The 19,742-nt window shown below is 41.8% G+C and overlaps 1 protein-coding gene across 1 annotated transcript; it reads right to left on the bottom strand.

Moving 5' to 3' along the window:
- Nucleotides 1-221: 221 nt before the first annotated feature.
- Nucleotides 222-4,932, bottom strand: LOC143568692 (U-box domain-containing protein 5-like). Its single transcript, XM_077054780.1, has 7 exons — nucleotides 4,526-4,932; nucleotides 3,944-4,024; nucleotides 3,667-3,852; nucleotides 3,420-3,527; nucleotides 1,991-3,033; nucleotides 684-1,437; nucleotides 222-487 (listed from the first exon to the last, which is right to left on the bottom strand). The coding sequence occupies exons 2-6, from the start codon at nucleotides 3,998-4,000 to the stop codon at nucleotides 684-686; spliced, it is 2,148 nt and encodes a 715-aa protein (XP_076910895.1). The 5' UTR covers nucleotides 4,001-4,024; nucleotides 4,526-4,932; the 3' UTR covers nucleotides 222-487.
- Nucleotides 4,933-19,742: the final 14,810 nt, after the last annotated feature.

Genomic DNA, 19,742 nt, shown 5'->3' with positions numbered 1-19,742 from the left:
ATCGGTACAGAATTCGGTATCAGTACCGAAAACGCTCATCCCTAGTCACAAGTACCACACAACCAAAAATGAAAATATTGAAAAGCAGAATATAGAATCTGAGTTTAGATAATATAAAATGTTAAATAACAAGATCCTGAACCAAACAAAAACAGTTCATCTTCATACAACTCCAAAAATCTAACAAATAAACAACCAACAAAACATATGTACAGAAACTAAAAAACCAACTAAAAAACCAGTTCTTCATATGTCTACATACTATTAATTCTTATAAATAATAAACAACTTTCTACCATCTACAAATCTTTACAAACTCTTTCTAGCTTCTATCGGTAGGACGAATCATGACACTTCATCTGACCTCAACTTGGATTCTATTAATATGCACAAATGACTGAACTTTAAAAACCTGATGAATACTGGGAGTTCTTGGATCAAACCATGTAAAACCGCCCGTTTTATTACAAGAAACGAACTACAAAACCTGCAAAAACCATGACAGTTCTTGATCAAATGAACATAGTTAAGTGATGAAGCATTTTGAATCATTAAATCTTTTTAACGACGATTAACATTATAGCAATAAACATAGCAAAATCATAGTATTAGTTTTGAGGTTTAAAATGACTAAAATACCCTTACGTTAAAAAATTAAACTCTTGAAAGTAAAAGATTCTTACCTATACTTTTCTTTTTGGATTTCTTGACATAAACTTGGAAAATATCCGTGAAGTTTTAGAACCGGTCTTCTTCTCGACCTGCGGAGTATTCAAATCCTTTGAAACATCATAAACCGGTACAACAACAGGTTCTTCCACATAATCTTCAAGCTCTGCATCTCTCAAAAGCCGAAGCAATTCAAGCGCTATAGCTTTCCCTTTATCATTTCCATTAACAGAAACAGAAACCAACGAAGGAATCACGCCTTCATCCATCACTAAATGACAATATTGAATACTTTGAGAGCACAACGAAAGAAGAATCTCACACGCCTGTTCTTGTTCCTTACAACTTTCACTCTCGAGAACTTTAGCAACAAACGATACGCACCCTTTTGTCTCCGCAATTATGCTTTTATTATCTTGACTTCCACATAAGTTTGTCAAGATTGCTATGCAGTATATTGAGAGTGAATCATCGTCTTCAGAAAGCGTGACAAGTTTAGGTATTAGATCGGAAGAAACGACTAAAGAACGGACGGTTCTTGTTGAAGTCAAGTTGTAGAGAATCTTGAGGGCCCGTGTTTGACTTTCTCGCGGTTGAGTGTCGAGAATCTTGAAAATATGAGTGAGGGAACCTGAGGATGCGATTTCAAGTCTACAGTTTTGGTGGGAAGATAACTCTTCTGTTATGGCAAGAGCTTCTTCTGTTACTTCTGATTCAAGAAACTCGGATATTAACTGATATGCATCTTCGGTCAAGTATTTTATGCTCCTGCAAACAAGAATATCAAAAAGTTTCAGTTAGTTTTAGTTTACAAGAAACCTAAAAAGAAAAGGCAAAAAAAATTATATTAAATAAAAATAATGCCCATTTTACACTTATTATACCCCCTTAAAAAATTAAAAAATAAATATTAAAACTTATAAATCCACTTTCAGTCTACAAGAAAAACCTAAATAATAATTTAAAAAGTTCCCATTTTTTCTTTAATTTACTCAAAACCAGAGAAGAGAAACCAAACAAATTCTAGAGTAAATTAAAGTTTTCATCCTCTATATTTATACCAACTTGCGGGTTCTGTTCTTTAACTAGAAACATTACAGAAATCATTAAATAAAGTTACACATAACGTCCTTTCCACTAACAGAAGTTCGATTCTTGTTATTTTTTTTGTATAATGCCAATTTTACCCTCTCTCAACAAAAAACAAAACAAAAAACGAAAAACAAATAAAAACAAAAACAAAAATAAAAAACAAAAAATTTAAATCTTTTTTTAATTGACACAACACCCGAAAGAGAAAGAAAACAATGTTATCAAGTACCTTGTGCATTTGTTAACCAAAAGTTTCAACAACAAGCATCCAATCCCCTGAGCTTTCACATCGTTTTTGTCACGAGCGGTCACCAAGAATCTCACAACCGATCCAACCAAATTCTCACTTGTAATCAAGTAACAAGCTTGATCGTCATCTTTCAAACGGGTCATAAGATCTTGCACAAACTTGCATTGAGACTCCCATGGAAGTGCATCATCAATTTCTTGAGGTGATTCAACATCAAACTCACGAGTATCTTCAACAACCCGACTGTTATCTAAAGAACTTAATGATATATTACTATAATCAACCGGAATTTGAAGACTGTACATAGAAGTCAAACTATTAACCGAAGAAGTCGAATGTTCCCATGTGTTAATATTACTTGACATCTGAACAAACGGGTCATGGAGCGTTATTCCATTAGTTTCACACCATTTTGAAATCAAATCCTTCATGGAAACATTTGGTATCAATGAATAATTCACTAATTTCCTTTTAGTCTTTGGACATATATCATGACCTTCATCAAACCATTTTTGTATCCACATTCTTTCGAACGTTTGACCCGAACTAATAATAACAGGATCATACATCACCTTGAGAGAGATCGGACACTTGAACTCATCAGGTGGTGCACCAAACATATCCTTTTCACGGTCAACACGAAAGTCAACTGTTTGGGACTGGTAAGCTTGACTTTGCTCAATGTTATCGGTCTCTGCGTGTCCGGATGCAATGGACTTTCCATACTTTTTAAGCAAGTCAAAAAGGTGTGATAAAATAAGCTTCTTTTGTTGTTTGTTATTTCCGTCACTAATTTCTCTTACGAGTTTCTTGATGGATCTTCGTTCGATTAAAAGTGCCTTTTGGGATGTGATTTGAAGCTTTTGAGCAGCTATTTGAATCCACTCGTGAGCAGAACTGGTTTCTGAACGGTTTCCGGTTCGGTATGCTTCAAGTAGTGATCTAATAGCTTTCCCGGCTTCTTCTTCTGACGGGTCTAAATTAAGTTTGACCCCATGAAGCTCCCCAATTATCTGAGAGATCTGCAGGACACAGTTTAGAGCAAAAATATTATATTTCATATAATTAAGTAACTAACAAAAACAAAAACAAAAACTAAAAAAACGAAAACAAAAACAAAAACAAAAAATTATATCGTTAAAAGTATATACTTTCTCATTTTTTTTTCTTGAAAAAGTCAGCCAACATAGTTTTGGACTTTTGGCATACAAAAGTCACTAAACATGTCAATAAAACATGTAAAAGTCCAAAAAAAAATTGCCATATGAAAGTCTCTACTCTCTACACATGTACTCGTAAAAATATTTAAAAATGATGACCCATTACCTCTTAAACTTGTCAAAATTTGATGAAATGACATTTAATAATAATACATATTGTTTTTTTAATATCACATAAATCAACCAACCTTTGATGCAAGCATCACAGGAACATTGCCTTGAATCTGGCTCAAACTCTGTTCCAACAAATTCCTTGATGTTTTACACCTTGACAGAACCGTAGTTCCCGTCAGTGCCTGCATACATCCAAATCAGCAAAACAAATTTAATCTTTCAATAACAATAAAACTCAAAAAACATCTCAAATGCCAAAATAAGAAAATCCCAACTGACATATCATCTGAAAATCCAATCTTTTTTAACACACATACGTACCATGTATAGCTTACTCGACTCACAACAGTCATGGATCAACAGTTTGGCTTTATCAAGGGCCTTAGTTAACAAACAAAGTGACTGAATCCCGGATGAGCATCGAGGCCTTGCAGCTTCTATTTCTGGGAAAATCTTATCAATCCGACCGACAATCTTTATCAATTCGGTGCACATAACCCTATGCACCTGATATCATCAATACATAACACATGAGCTCGAAACTCGATAATACAATGGTAAATTACATAATTAATCATAACTAGCAAGAAATTTGTACCTTGATGTCACTCGGTGACGGTAATTGCACCACAACTCCAGTTTCATCAGTCCCCATTAGTGTAACAGAGATATCTTAATCCTGCAACAAGGTTGAAACTTGAAACACCAGTTTTTTTTACCAAATTCTTCTCTTTGAAATTTGTAGAAAAATAATTGTATTTGGCACTGCTTTATAATATGAGGAATTCGAGAAAGACCGAAAGTTCTTTTTTTTACGGAATTTACGCAACATAATCTGCAACTTTCGGTAAGATATAACTCTTATACAATATTTTTATTTATAAAAAAGGTAAGATTAAATATCAAAGACACCAAAATAAGGGAAATAAATGAGTATTAAAATGTATTGATTGTGATTTATGGAGATATTTATTTACAATATATGAAGTATGAACCAATAAAAAAAATACCAAAATCTAAGTGAGAAACCAATTGCAATATAGAAATATGCAAGACTGAGTTTAACAAAGACCGGTCTCTATAGCAGTTCTTAAGTAGAAGAAATAATCATAAATAATGAATAATAAACCCTCATAAACACAAGAAACACTTCATCAAGTTAAATAATGAATAATCTTACCTATTGATTATGATCACCAAGGGACTCTGATTATATGGATACACTCACAACCCTAAAGATTCTTCTTTGTCAAAGATGAGCAAAACCCCAATTCAGAATTGCATCCCAAGATGCAAAATGATCACAAAATCTTGATTATTTCAAAGAAATTCAAGAATTGGTACACAAGAAGCTTTCTTGATCAAAAAAAGACTTCAAAATAAGAAAAGCAAACACCTTTTTTCCTTATCCAAAACCCCAATTCAGAATTGTTCTCCAAGATGTAAAATGATCACAAAATCTTGATTTTTTCAAAGAAAATCAAGAAACTGTACACAAGAAGCTTTCTTGATCATAAACAAGCTGCAAAATCAGAAAATAAAACCTTTTTTTTCTTTATTCAAAACCCCAATTCAGAATTGTACCACAATATGATTAAGAATTGGTACACAATATGATTACAAAATCTTGATTTTTTTAAAGAAAATCAAGAATTGGTACACAAGAAGCTTCCTTGATGATAAAAAGACTGCAAAACCAGAAAACAAAAACCCTTTTTTCTTTATCCAAACACCCCAACTTCTAGTCTATTTCCTGCCAACCAAACACCCTCAAAGGATTAAACACAATTAGCAAGGTCAAATCCAACAACCACCAATAAAACTCAACAAATCAAAGAATTTTTGTTGATAATAAAGTTGTTGTTGTTTAGCTAAAGGTGCCCAGAAAAGAAGGGAAAAGAATAATAATATTTTATAAGTAAGATAGCACAAGAAGATGAAAGGCTAATTAATCAGAAAGAAACTAGAGAGGTTTGTCATGGGGTCAGTGATAAATATTGGCATCTTTAAGGGATAGGAGATGATGGGATGTGAGATGGGTCTACCACCTTGAGCTAAAGCTAAAGCTACAAGAAATGATTCTCAAACAGAGGAAAAGTATTATAGAGGTTGACACAACACCATAAGTTGAAACTTGAAACTAGGAGTTAAGTTTACATATATTGTCCTTACGGCCATCTCCACTTTGGTGGGATGGTAAAGGCTTTGGCCTTTGGGTGAGAGGTCCAGGGTTCGACTCCTGGCAATATGTGGTATAATGTAAATAGTAGGAGGTAGGCTTTAACATTCAAAAAAAAAATATATTCTCCTTATGGTATATATGTTTCATGGTTTTAATCTTTTTGTCTTTTTATAATATATGTTACATATGGTGTGTAACTATTATACTATCTGCTGTAGGGCTTCGTTGGTCCTGGATTCATCCTTCAATATTGTGTTATATCGTGCTAACTAGACGTTGACTAGGATTTAGATAAAGCCCATGTTCACTCACTTGACACTGTTGTGAATAAAGTTTCTACTCGCGAGCCACTTTCCCAAACATTTTCCTCCAATTTAGCGCCCGTGAGTGGGCTCGCGCTTACCTGTCTCTAACACCTGTTGCGGTGTTTGCGAGTGACATGGCAAAAAGCCACCCTTTGCGCTCCTATTGAAGCTTCGACAACGGATGGTTTTAGTTGAATTATAGCTTCCTTGGTATTAACACCTATTAACTCGATGTTGAATGATTGTTATACCCTTTAACGTATAATCATTGTCGTTCTTTAAGGTTGTTTGTGGGGATTAACGTCGGGGGCGTTAACCTCATGCACATAAGTCATAGCTCCATAATGGCCACCCTCACACTTTTTCCATAGTTAACCCAATGCACCCCCCACCCACCCTTACCGCCCCACAACGTCCCTCTGGTGTAGTGTTTAACATCTCGTAATGCCCTTAAACCTGCAACGGGTGCCACATGGCTATTTAATGTCGTGGAGGTACCCCCCCCCCAACATTCAGTCTAATCATCGTCTTACACGTCCATCTATATCAAGGACGACCCAATTAATAGGCGCCCTTGACAGCTGAGCATGGTTTTCCTTATTTCGGAACTAAACTCTTCTAACGCAACAACATCGTTGTGGTTTTCGCTAATGCTTAGGAGTGAAATAAAACCCGGTAACATATATATTACTTGAAAATCTTTTCTTACTTTTTTCTTCGTTGTCCCGTTGATTTTTTATATTATACAAAGTTATCATAAAAGGTTTAATAAAGGTTAAATCAAACTCATAAGCAATTTCTCTTCTAACAACTACATTTTTTGCTCTCATCAAATAAAAAGAAACAATGATAAGTTATGGGTTGCATAAATCCAGCTTATAGATTTTTTTTACCTATCCAATGATTTATTCTTAAAACATATTTCTGGTTATCGGTTAAGTTTGAGTTTTGACTAAGACATTGTACTAAGGTGTCAATTTACTGTGCAATTAGATATTTTGTGCTCATTCAAACAACAACTTCAAATAGACATATGTTGCATACCAATGCTACTTTTATAATGTTTGAAATACCAACAAGGGTTAACATGATAAAATACCATAGGAGATTATATAGACCAACGATGGGTTATGATACATGAAAACTTGATTAGAGTTTCTAAACGAAAAGACTGGGTGATTAGGTGTAAAAGAACGAGTATATAAAATGGGTCATGAAATTTTCGACTATCTTTAAGACTTTGAGATGAGATGAGAGATGGTTTAACAAACAATAAAGATTGTATCCGAAATCCGGAAAAAAATATTAAAATATCATAAACATAATATTGGTAAATTATAGGGATCATTTATGTAATTTATTTTAAATTTTAAAACAATAAAAAACACAATGTTTTGATGAACGACAAAAGTTTATTTGGTCAAACGAATGCAGCCAAACAACAATTGGGCTCATTGAATGGAACTTAATTGCCCCTATAGCCTCCTTTTGTGAATTTGCTTAATTTATATTTGCGCGTTATAAAATTACACACATACTTTTCCTAGTTAAAATACAAATATATTTTTACAATAAATAAAAGGTATCTATATTTTCCTTGCATGGAAAAATGATTTTAATTAGATGGGTTAACTGATTATTTATACGAGTATATGATAGGAATCAAACACTCATTCATGTTAAACTTGTCTTACTCGACGTTGTGTTAGAGGAACCGTAGTTTGATTTTTGGACCAATGATGGTATGGACGAATCGACGATACATAATGGTTAATTCATATGGAAACCAAAAACACGAAATTATGATAAAACAAAACCTAACATGTCCAAATCATGTAAAAGGTACATATGACTAAATCTATTAAATTCTTTATAACGCGTAGTTTCGTATATAAAAGACTAGTACTAGACAACGTTACTAGAAGTAGGGTGTGTTTTTATTTGGCAAAATATATAAGACCATGTGTAGTGGTGGCTTTGCCACCTGCGTTATGGCTCAAAACGCGGGGGTACCCCCCCCCCCCCACGTTATGTTGATTTCAATTTTGCAAGCGTTTTATATACAACGCTGATAATGGCACGAAATCCAAAGTTACCGTTGCAAAATTGACCGTTGGAAAATTAAAAAAAAAAATTATTTCCTATATATTAAACCATTTCATCCCCAATCAAACCTCATTAAATTTATAAAAATTTTCTCTTTCAACTCTATAAAAATTCCTTTACACCAAATTCACTATATATGGATCCTCCATCTATATATAAACAGTTTTTCGGGCCCGACCAACAAGCCGAGGACGTGGAGGAGGAACGGGCGGTTACGAGTGCGATTATGCTCGCGACACAGTATATGAGTTCCGTTACAGGTGCGATTAGCTCTCCACCCCCCGTTTCAACAAGAGCATATATCGAACGAGATAGTGCCGAAGCCAACAACCGGTTGATGGCGGATTACTTCTGCGACACGCCGAGATACAAGAACCCGAAGACCTTTAGGCGTCGTTTTCGGATGTCTAAAAATTTATTTATGCGCATCACCAATGATTTGGAGCGTGAGTTTGATTACTTTAAGCAAAAGGCTGACGCTCGAGGGACGCTAGGATTCACGGCTATTCAGAAGGTTACGTCAGCCGTGCGCGTGCTCGCCTACGGAAACACGACCGACATCAACGACGAGTATTTAAAGATGGCCGAAAAAACAACTCGGGACACCTTGAAGTATTTTTGTTACGGTACGTTTTGTTTTTTTTTAAATAGTTTATCACTTGTTTATTGTGATCATTTATTTTTATAAAAATTTCGTAAAATATAGGAATATTTAAACTATATGGACCACATTATCTGAGAGAGCCCAACGTTAACGATCTACAACGTCTTTACGAGGCACATACAAGGGTACATGGTTTCCCCGGCATGATAGGAAGTGTAGATTGCATGCATTGGGATGGGCTAATTGTCCAACTGCATGGCGAGGTCAATTCACACGAGGTGACCAAAAGGGACCAACGGTCAGCCTTCAAGCGATCGCTTCATACGACCTTTGGATTTGGTCGGCATTCTTTGGTGTTCCCGGTTCCAACAATGACATAACCGTCTTAGAGCAGTCTCCTGTGATGGAGAGTTACATATCTGGGACCGTTCCCGTCGCTTCGTTTTTGGCTAACGATAACTTCTACGATCATGGGTACTATCTGGGTGATGGAATATATCCAGAGTTCGCGATAATTGTTAAAACATTCAGAGACCCAATGGATGAAAAAAGACAGTATTTTAAGAAAGTGCAAGAGTCTACGAGAAAGGATATCGAGAGGTGTTTTGGTGTTCTTCAACAACGATGGCATTATGTTAAAAATCCTTATCGTCTGTGGTCTTTAGAAAGAATGAGATGTGCTATGTATGCGTGTATCATAATGCATAACATGATCATCGAGGACGAGGGAAAAGCAATATGTCCAACTTTCATACCGGACCCGGATCCACCACGGACTCCGGCAAGTATGGAGCAACGACTCGAAAACTCAGATTCCGTGCGGTCAAGAGAGATACATAACGCACTAAAGGAGGATTTGGTCCAACATCTTTGGATGTATCGGCCTCTGCCTGGTGAAAACGATGAGGAGGACGAGGACGACGACGAAGAGGGCGAAGACGACGACGACGACAACGACGAATAGTTTTTTTTTATTTTTTCTTGTAATATTTATTTAATAAAATATTATTGTTATTTGATTTTTCTTATTAAAAATTAAAAAAAAAAAACAAAAAGTGTAAAAGTGACTGGGCGTCACGTGGCGCATAACCCCTGGATGTGGAGAGTTATGACTACAGCCTGTTTTTGTACAAAACCATAACTCTGACTGGGCGCCACATGACGCATAACCCCTGGATGTGAAGCTTTATGACTACACATGGTCTAATCGTCAATTCAATCTTCATGATGCTTTAAATTACATATATTTAAATAAGAGAATGTGTGGTAGTTTATACTTCTATAATTATATTTCATCAGCATAACGCGTCAACTTTAAATTAATAAAATGAAATATTGATTATCTGAACAGTGACTAACAATTTATATAAAGTGATTTAATTACATTATGACTGAAGAAACACTAATCGACCCCGGGCAGATTACGGATAATCTGGGGGTTAAATAGATGTTTCCCACGAGGGGTTAGATCCAGCGAAGATGGTTCTTCTGATAACCTGCAAAACAGACACCGTGAGCTCGTCACTGAGAAGAGGGGGTACCTCCTTGTGACCACCCTCCGGCGTGAGAATCAGACTAGATTGCTCTTGAATATAAGTGTATATTAAGAGAATGACTAGAGCAGATATCAGGTAATATATCAAGATATGAGATGAGATAAGATAATACCATTCCAAGGTGTTGGAGTATTTATAGCCGAAGGTAGGTTTCCAAGCAGGTACAGCCGGCTGAATAGTGTTCCTGTTCTGCCAACTGTGGGCTACGCACATGCCGTGCTGGTGGTTGGTGGGTAGGCAGCGCTGATAGTGACCAGGCCGGCTGTGTACTATTCCTGTCCCACCAACTGCAGGCTACGCACGTCCTCCGACAGGTTGGTGAGTAGGCAGCGGCTAATAGTGACATACAGTACAAGAGCGTGCTGCTCGTCATACTGTTGTCAGTGAGCTGTCGTATCCTTGGTCAGATCTTTTGTCCATACCTCGTCAGGTACAGTACAAAAGATCCTCCAGTATCGTACGGACTGGCTCATTTGGGCGGGAGTTTTCCCGGCTTTGTGCGGGAGTGTTCCCGGCTTGCTCACTCCTTCTTCAGGTGACATTACTGAATTATTTAAGAGTTAAGTGCCTTGTGCGTGTAGCCTTACTGCGCGGGTAGCCTTCCCTGATGGCTTGTATCCGCAGCTGCGGGAACAGGCGGGGTACTTCACCATTGGGAGGTATTTCCTGCGGGAACAGCTTGCGTACTGCGCGTAAGGACGTCACGTCTCTGAGCATGGTGGGTCCTGCGGATCCAGTTGGTTTCTGCGCAGACGTCCCTCTTCAAGGTGAGTTCTGCGAGTTTAGCCTTTGCGCAGACGTCCCTGTTGAAGGTGAGTCTTGCGGGTTCAACTACGCAGGCTTCCCTCTTTGAGTGAGTCTTGCGGGTCCAACTGGGCTCTGCTGGGACCTACCTCTTCAAGTCCCCCCAGTCCAATGTTCTTCTCATGAATTGTTAATAAGTGAGGTGAGCTTTTGGACTTAAGCAAAGGGTTTTGAAAAGGGTTTAGTTTTAAGGTTTTCCATGGGGATTCTTCCCGCGGAAGTCCTAATGTCACGTGCAGAAATTCCCGACTTTCCTGCTTGATCTTTGGGTATGATGCGGGTAGGTCTGTAACCTCCTCGCAAGTCAGGAGCGTTGAGTCCCACTTGTGTAGATTCTCCATGAGGTTTTGGTAGTTTTGAACATAGTGATCAATTATGTTAAAACAACCAATTCCATCTTGGAGCTTCAAACAATTTAGTTCTCGACGTTCCCGCTATGCGGGGATGTTATTCCCGTTTCCGCAAGCATGGCCCAGAAGATCCTTCTTGGTTTCAATTCCCTGCGGAGTGCTAGGTATGTGAAGGGTTTTGCCTTGACACTGTACCCGCACTCGTCTTATAGTTACTTTACTTCCAAGGTATTCCTGGCTTCAATTCCCTGCGGGTGCTAAGTATGTGAAGGGTTTTGCCTTGACACTGTACCCGCACCTGTCTTATAGTTACTTGGTTGCCGAGGTATTCTTGGCTTCAATTCCCTGCAGGTGCTAAGTATGTGAAGGGTTTTGCCTTAACACTGTACTCGCACCTGTCTTATAGTTACTTGGTTGCCAAGGTAAGGGGTATAGTCCCGCTTACTTTTGAATCTTTGTGACTTGCGTCATAAACGTTACATGACTTGCGCATGTATATTTTAGTTTATTTTAGCAATTTTCCCAGTGTTTTGAATAAGTTAACCGTTCGACGCGCGGCTGTCAATAGGTTAGTGTTCAGTTTCCTCTATCATGATTGTGCGGGTAGGACCGTCACTTTCATTTAGTGGGATGACCAATCTTCACCTATAACTGACCTGCGTGAAGGTTTGCCGTTTTTTGTGTTTATGCGGGTTTTGCCGCCGTCCACACGCAACGACTTCTTTCCATATTTATGCGGTGAATACCGGCATACCGTCCGGAAAGTTTATAAGTGTAAATGTAAAGCGATCAATACAATGTGAAAGGAGAATCATTTCCATTAGAAGTGGCTCCAGGCCGTTTCTTTATAAATTTGGAATTGATCTACATGTAACACTTGCGTAATTGAGCTCCATTCCACGTTCTTGGGATGGGGGTGCCATCGAGCCTTTCGAGCCGGTATGCGCCCTTTCCCAAAACTTCTTTGATAATGTATGGCCCCTCCCAGACAGGGGCCAGCTTTCCTGGGCGTTCTTGGTTCGAAGCCTCGTTGTTACGCAGTATGTAGTCTCCGACATTGAAGTTGCAGAGTTTTACCCGCGTGTTGTAGTACTTTTGCATCTGTCGCTTGTAGTTCTCTTCACGCGCTGCGGCTAAGTCTCTGCGTTCCTCGGTTAGCATAAGGTCTAACCGTCTTTCCGCATCATTGTCCTCTGGTTGAATCAAGACCCTTGGTGAGGGTAGACCAATTTCGACCGGGACCATGGATTCAGTGCCATAAGTGAGGCTGAACGGGGTTTCTCCCGTACTTGCCTTTTTCATTGTTCTGTGTGCCCAAAGGACGTGTGGAACTTCGTCCACCCAGCCGGATCTGTGTTCCAATAGTCTTCTCTTTATGCCGTCGACGATGCTCCTATTTGCTCTTTCCACCTCACCATTACCCTGCGGGTGCGCCACTGAGGTAAAGTTGTGGGTGATTTGAAGTTCTTTCAGCCACTGTTGTAGCTTCTTGTCAGCAAAGTTGGTGCCGTTATCGCTCACCAAATTCTGTGGAAGCCCGAAACGACAAATAATAAATTCCCAAATGAATTTTTTGATATGTTTTGCGGTCGTTTGGGCTAAGGGTTTTGCTTCTATCCACTTGGTGAAGTAGTCGATGGCGACCACTAGAAACTGGACGTTCCCTGCTGCTGTGGGAAATGGGCCTGTCACGTCGATGGCCCACTTCTGAAATGGCCATGAAGAGTTAACTGGAACAAGTTCGTTCTTCGGGCGATGCGTGTTAGGTGCGTAGAGTTTTTTTTTTATTTTTTCTTGTAATATTTATTTAATAAAATATTATTGTTATTTGATTTTTCTTATTAAAAATTAAAAAAAAAACAAAAAGTGTAAAAGTGACTGGGCGCCACGTGGCGCATAACCCCTGGATGTGGAGAGTTATGACTACAGCCTGTTTTTGTACAAAACCATAACTCTGACTGGGCGCCACATGACGCATAACCCCTAGATGTGAAGCTTTATGACTACACATGGTCTAATCGTCAATTCAATCTTCATGATGCTTTAAATTACATATATTTAAATAAGAGAATGTGTGGTAGTTTATACTTCTATAATTATATTTCATCAGCATAACGCGTCAACTTTAAATTAATAAAATGAAATATTGATTATCTGAACAGTGACTAACAATTTATATAAAGTGATTTAATTACATTATGACTGAAGAAACACTAATCGACCCCGGGCAGATTACGGATAATCTGGGGGTTAAATAGATGTTTCCCACGAGGGGTTAGATCCAGCGAAGATGGTTCTTCTGATAACCTGCAAAACAGACACCGTGAGCTCGTCACTGAGAAGGGGGGGTACCTCCTTGTGACCACCCTCCGGCGTGAGAATCAGACTAGATTGCTCTTGAATATAAGTGTATATTAAGAGAATGACTAGAGCAGATATCAGGTAATATATCAAGATATGAGATGAGATAAGATAATACCATTCCAAGGTGTTGGAGTATTTATAGCCGAAGGTAGGTTTCCAAGCAGGTACAGCCGGCTGAATAGTGTTCCTGTTCTGCCAACTGTGGGCTACGCACATGCCGTGCTGGTGGTTGGTGGGTAGGCAGCGGCTGATAGTGACCAGGCCGGCTGTGTACTATTCCTGTCCCACCAACTGCAGGCTACGCACGTCCTCCGACAGGTTGGTGAGTAGGCAACGGCTAATAGTGACTTACATTACAAGAGCGTGCTGCTCGTCATACTGTTGTCAGTGAGCTGTCGTATCCTTGGTCAGATCTTTTGTCCATACCTCGTCAGGTATACAAAAGATCCTCCAGTATCGTACGGACTGGCTCATTTGGGCGGGAGTTTTCCCGGCTTTGTGCGGGAGTGTTCCCGGCTTGCTCACTCCTTCTTCAGGTGACATTACTGAATTATTTAAGAGTTAAGTGCTTTGTGCGTGTAGCCTTGCTGCGCGGGTAGCCTTCCCTGATGGCTTGTATCCGCAGCTGCGGGAACAGGCGGGGTACTTCACCATTGGGAGGCATTTCCTGCGGGAACAGCTTGCGTACTGCGCGTAAGGACGTCACGTCTCTGAGCATGGTGGGTCCTGCGGATCCAGTTGGTTTCTGCGCAGACGTCCCTCTTCAAGGTGAGTTCTGCGAGTTTAGCCTTTGCGCAGACGTCCCTGTTGAAGGTGAGTCTTACGGGTTCAACTACGCAGGCTTCCCTCTTTGAGGTGAGTCTTGCGGGTCCAACTGGGCTCTGCTGGGACCTACCTCTTCAAGTTTTTTCAAAACTTCTGGAAAGATGGTTAAGGTTACTCCTGGAAAGATGGTTAAGGTTACTCCACGTGTAGTCATTGGCGCCATCCGTGCTGAGGTGAATTGACGATTAGACCAACTGGGCTCTGCTGGGACCTACGCAGGCTTCCCTCTTTGAGGTGAATTGACGATTAGACCATGTGTAGTCATTGGCGCCATCCGTGCATAAAAGCTAGAACTTATTCTTTTTCAGTTTTTTCAAAACTTCTGGAAGGATGGTTAAGGTTACTCCGTTGCCAAGATCAACGAGTGACCAAGAAGCCCCGGTAACCACAACCCCAGCGACTGGGGGGAATACCGGCGAGTACACAAATTTTACGAACACTACCCCGGTTATCCAAGCCGGGGCAAGTGCAGTAAATTTTACGAACACTACCCCGGTTACCCAAGCCGGGGCAAGTGCAGTAAACAATCATCCCTTGGGATTCATTAATGCCCAGGCGGAAAGACAACGGACGAGGCTCCCCCGCCAAACACTTGATCAAGTTAAAGCGTGGGCTGAAGCACGTCAGAAGGAATTCCAAGCTGAGTTGGACGAACGCTTACGTTCACTCCAACAGGCTGACGAGTTCGGAAGCACTCGACAACAGCTCAACATGAGCAATGAGTGCGAATCCTCGGACGATGATCGGGAGGAATCCGACAGTGACGCAAACCCTCGCCATAGGGCGAAAGGGAAGCGTAACGAAACGGACTTCCAACCGAGAAGGAATTTTGGAGAAACCTTCAAACGGAACGCGGGGGGAAACCCACGTGACTTCTCCAAAACCTTCAGACCCACTGCTGCAAATGCGGGAACATCCAAGTTTGCAAGGGACATTGCGGAAGCAATCGCCCCGAAAAGTGCCAAGTAGATGCCCAACATCGGCACTTATGATGGTATATCTGACCCAGATGATCACCTGAACAGATTCATAGCGGGGGCAACCGTCAGCAACTGGACGGAACCCACGTGGTGTTTTATGTTCCAGATGACGCTGGTCGGAGCGGCTAGAGCGTGGTTTGACCGTCTACCGGTCCACCACATCTACGATTGGGCGGACTTCCAACAAAAGTTCAGCCAACACTTCAGTCAACAGGGGAAATATACTGAAGAGCAGTGGACGATCCTCAACTGCGTTAGAGAGGTGGATGAATCCTTACTAGACTTCATCACTCGCTTTAACTCGAAAAAGTTGAGTCTGGGCGTTATAAGCGAAGACCTTGTTCGCGCCGCTTTCATCCAGGGCGCCGAATACCCAGAGCTTATCCGCACGTTGACGGGTAAGGACGGCATGCCATCCACATGGGATGCCATCATGACGGCGGCCAAGCGCTTTGCTGAAACAGAGAAGCAACTGGGTGGGGATCTGTCCCAGACTACAAATCTCTATACGCAGAGGACTAGAGAAAACAACGTCCGGACTGCCTGGCAAAACAAAAAGAGGAAGCTAGGCATGTGGCAGTCAAGGGTAAACTTTGACACCTCATCCAGCTCTCGCTCCCTAGTAGGCGGAAGGGATAACACGCACCCATCAAGCCGACACCCCAGGTGGACGCCACTCACCAAAAGCGTCACGGAGATATTTGCCACCGAAAAACTCCCATGGCCAAAAGCTCCAACAGTCCGGCAGCGACCTAACGTGGACCAGAGCAAATCCTGTGACTTCCACGGAGCAAAGGGTCACACCACTGAGGAGTGTACATCCTTGAGGAATATTATTGAAACATTCGTCAAGGAGGGCAAACTTACACACCTGGTGGCATCAATCAAGAATGGGGGGAAGAATGACAACCGATACAAAAGCAACGGACGAAAGCCCGTTGACGCATCCACATGGTTCATAGTAACATCAGAGGAAGAAAATGACGGACGACAGAACCATGCGCATGGAAGGAAGCTGAGGTCCGCTTCCCGCGAGTGCCAGGAGGACCCAGCAAAGAAGGCCCTATCGTCATCAAAAGCCAGCTGGGGCATTACATCACTTCCCGCACTCTTGTTGACAACGGCGCCTCGTCAACGGTTATGTACAGGCAGTTCTTCGACAAGCTAGATGACGAAGACAAGGAACGCCTGGAAACGGTCTACGCCTTGGTGGAAGGGTTCGACGGCAGCACAAACACCCCTATGGGTATCCTATCTTTCCCCGTCACTCTCACAGACGGAAAACACTCCCGCACAGAGGATGTGGACTTTGTCGTAATGAGGAAGCCACACCACACATACGACATTCTCTTCGGGAGAGACGGGATGGCAAGATTCAATGTCGTGGTATCTTCAGTTCACGGCATGATGGGATGGCCAACAGCTGAGGGCGTGGCGATGGTCACTGGTATTCCCCAGGTATGCATCGCATCTGTCTCATCAACACCCAAACCAAAGATGGCTAAACCCACAATCACCGAACCAGAAGAATGGGCTTTCAATGGCAAATACCCCGACCAGGCGGTTACCATTGGCCCAACAATCACTGATCCTACGCGCACCTTACTCAAACACTTACTACAGAAAAACGCTGACATCTTCGCATGGAAACCAGCTGACATGACTGGTGTACCTCGAAGTAAGGCAGAGCATAAGCTCAAGTGTGACCCGGCTTTTACGCCGGTCATACAAAAGCGTAGAGTAATGGGGGCGGAACAAGCTAACGCGTGTAGAACCCAAGTCAAGGAACTCCTTGACGCGGGCATCGTACGCGTTAGCAGATATCAAACTTGGGTTGCAAATCCCGTTATGGTACCGAAGTCTAACAAGCAATGGCGCATGTGCATAGATTTCAAAGACTTGAACAAAGCATGCCCCAAAGATTGTTACCCGTTACCCGAAATTGATCTTAAGGTAGATTCGTTAGCACCGTTTCGCCTTAAATGCTTCCTTGATGCGTATAAAGGGTACCATCAAATCCACATGGCCGTTGACGATCAGGACAAAACCGCATTTCGGACGCCCGATGGCACATTCTGTTATCAAATGATGCCATTCGGACTTAAAAATGCCGGGTCCACATACCAACGCCTGATGGACAAAGAGTTTCATGCCCAAATTGGAAGGAACTTGGAAGTCTACATGGATGACCTGGTCATCAAAAGCCTTGACCCAGAAGCGATGTTGAAAGACATCGAAGAAACATTCAACACACTCAGAAGGATAAACATGAAGCTCAACCCGAGCAATTGTTCCTTTGGGATGGAAGAAGGGAAGTTCTTAGGAGTCATTGTTACAAAAGATGGCTTCAGAGCGAACCCTGAAAAGGTCGAAGCCATTATCAAAATGGAATCACCTACTACCATCAAGCAAGCTCAGACACTGAACGGACGCCTAGTTGCACTTAACCGCTTCTTGGCAAATCATGCGGATAGGTCGTTCCCATTTGTGTCGACGCTGAGAAACTGTTTAAAGAAAACGCACTTCCGCTGGACACCAGAAGCGGAAGCAGCTTTTCAGGAAATTCGGTCACGCTTGATCGAACTCCCAACGCTCACAGCACCAGAAGCGGGAGAGGAATTAATCTTATACCTCTCCGCCACAGATAGAGCGACTGGGGCCGTCCTGCTAGTCGAGCGAAAAGGCATCCAGATGCCAATCTACTATGTTAGCCGTCTCCTAACAGACGTCGAAACCCGGTACTCTACCCTGGAAAAATTAGTCTTAGCACTTGTACAGGCTTCATGCAGGCTAAGACGATATTTCCAAGGTCACCCAATCACTATTCTCACCAACTTCAAACTTGCAAACGTTTTAGGCAAACCCGAACTGTCGGGACGCCTAGCCAAATGGGCAATAGAATTGGGAGAATACGCGATAAAGTACAAGCCAAGGCCAGCCATAAAAGGCCAGGTCTTGGCCGACTTTATTGCCGAAGTCCCCGCCTCGCGGGAGAAAGAGTGCCAGGACGAGGCTCAACCCTCTCCAGCACAGGACATCGATGATGTCTGGCGACTCTACACTGATGGAGCAGCCAGCAACGAGGGCTCAGGCGCAGGGTTAAAACTAACCAACCCAGCAGGCCAAGAATACACTTACGCTATTCGACTAGATTTTCCAAGTACGAATAACGAAGCTGAGTATGAAGCATTCTTGGCCGGGTTGAGGATTGCGCGTAAGATGGGAGTAAAGAACTTGGAAGCCCATGTGGATTCCATGTTAGTAGCCAATCAGATAAACGGGACGTACACGGCCGTGAACGACACAATGGCCCTGTACCTTGCTCAAGCAAAAACCCTCATGCGCGATTTTAATGATTGTAAAGTCATACACGTCAAGCGTAGCGAAAACAAATCTGCGGATGCGTTAAGCAAGCTTGCGTCATTGGCTTTCACCCACTTGGGAAAGGACATCCGCATTGAACTCCTTGGAGCACCATCAGTCCCACACAAGGAAGTCTGTGTCATCCAAACCGGCACGGAAACATGGATGACACCAATAATAAATTACCTTGCGGCGGGTATACTACCAGAGTCGAAAACACAGGCAAGAAAACTACGCTGTAAAGCACTGAACTATCAACTCATCGATGACATCCTTTACAGACGTAACTTTCTTGGCCCACTCCTCAGATGCGTTGACGACCAAGATGCCGACTACCTACTAAGGGAAGTACACGAAGGCATCTGTGGGATACACGCAGGTCCATGCGCAGTTGTAGCTAAGCTAAACAACGCGGGATACTTTTGGCCAGGGATGCATACGGATGCACTGGCATACATCAGAAAGTGTAGGTCTTGCCAACTCTACGCACCTAACACGCATCGCCCGAAGAACGAACTTGTTCCAGTTACCTCTTCATGGCCATTTCAGAAGTGGGCCATCGACGTGACAGGCCCATTTCCCACAGCAGCAGGGAACGTCCAGTTTCTAGTGGTCGCCATCGACTACTTCACCAAGTGGATAGAAGCAAAACCCTTAGCCCAAACGACCGCAAAACATATCAAAAAATTCATTTGGGAATTTATTATTTGTCGTTTCAGGCTTCCACAGAATTTGGTGAGCGATAACGGCACCAACTTTGCTGACAAGAAGCTACAACAATGGCTGAAAGAACTTCAAATCACCCACACCTTTACCTCAGTGGCGCACCCGCAGGGTAATGGTGAGGTGGAAAGAGCAAATAGAAGCATCGTCGACGGCATAAAGAGAAGACTATTGGAACACAGATCCGGCTGGGTGGACGAAGTTCCACACGTCCTTTGGGCACACAGAACAATGA

This window comes from Bidens hawaiensis, unplaced genomic scaffold, assembly GCF_021521415.1.
Source record: "Bidens hawaiensis isolate Kalapana, Puna unplaced genomic scaffold, B.hawaiensis_p1.1 tig00024057_1, whole genome shotgun sequence".
Classification (NCBI taxonomy): Eukaryota; Viridiplantae; Streptophyta; class Magnoliopsida; order Asterales; family Asteraceae; genus Bidens; species Bidens hawaiensis.
Note: the sequence above shows the minus strand (reverse complement) of the source record. Positions and strands in the feature narration are given on the sequence as shown.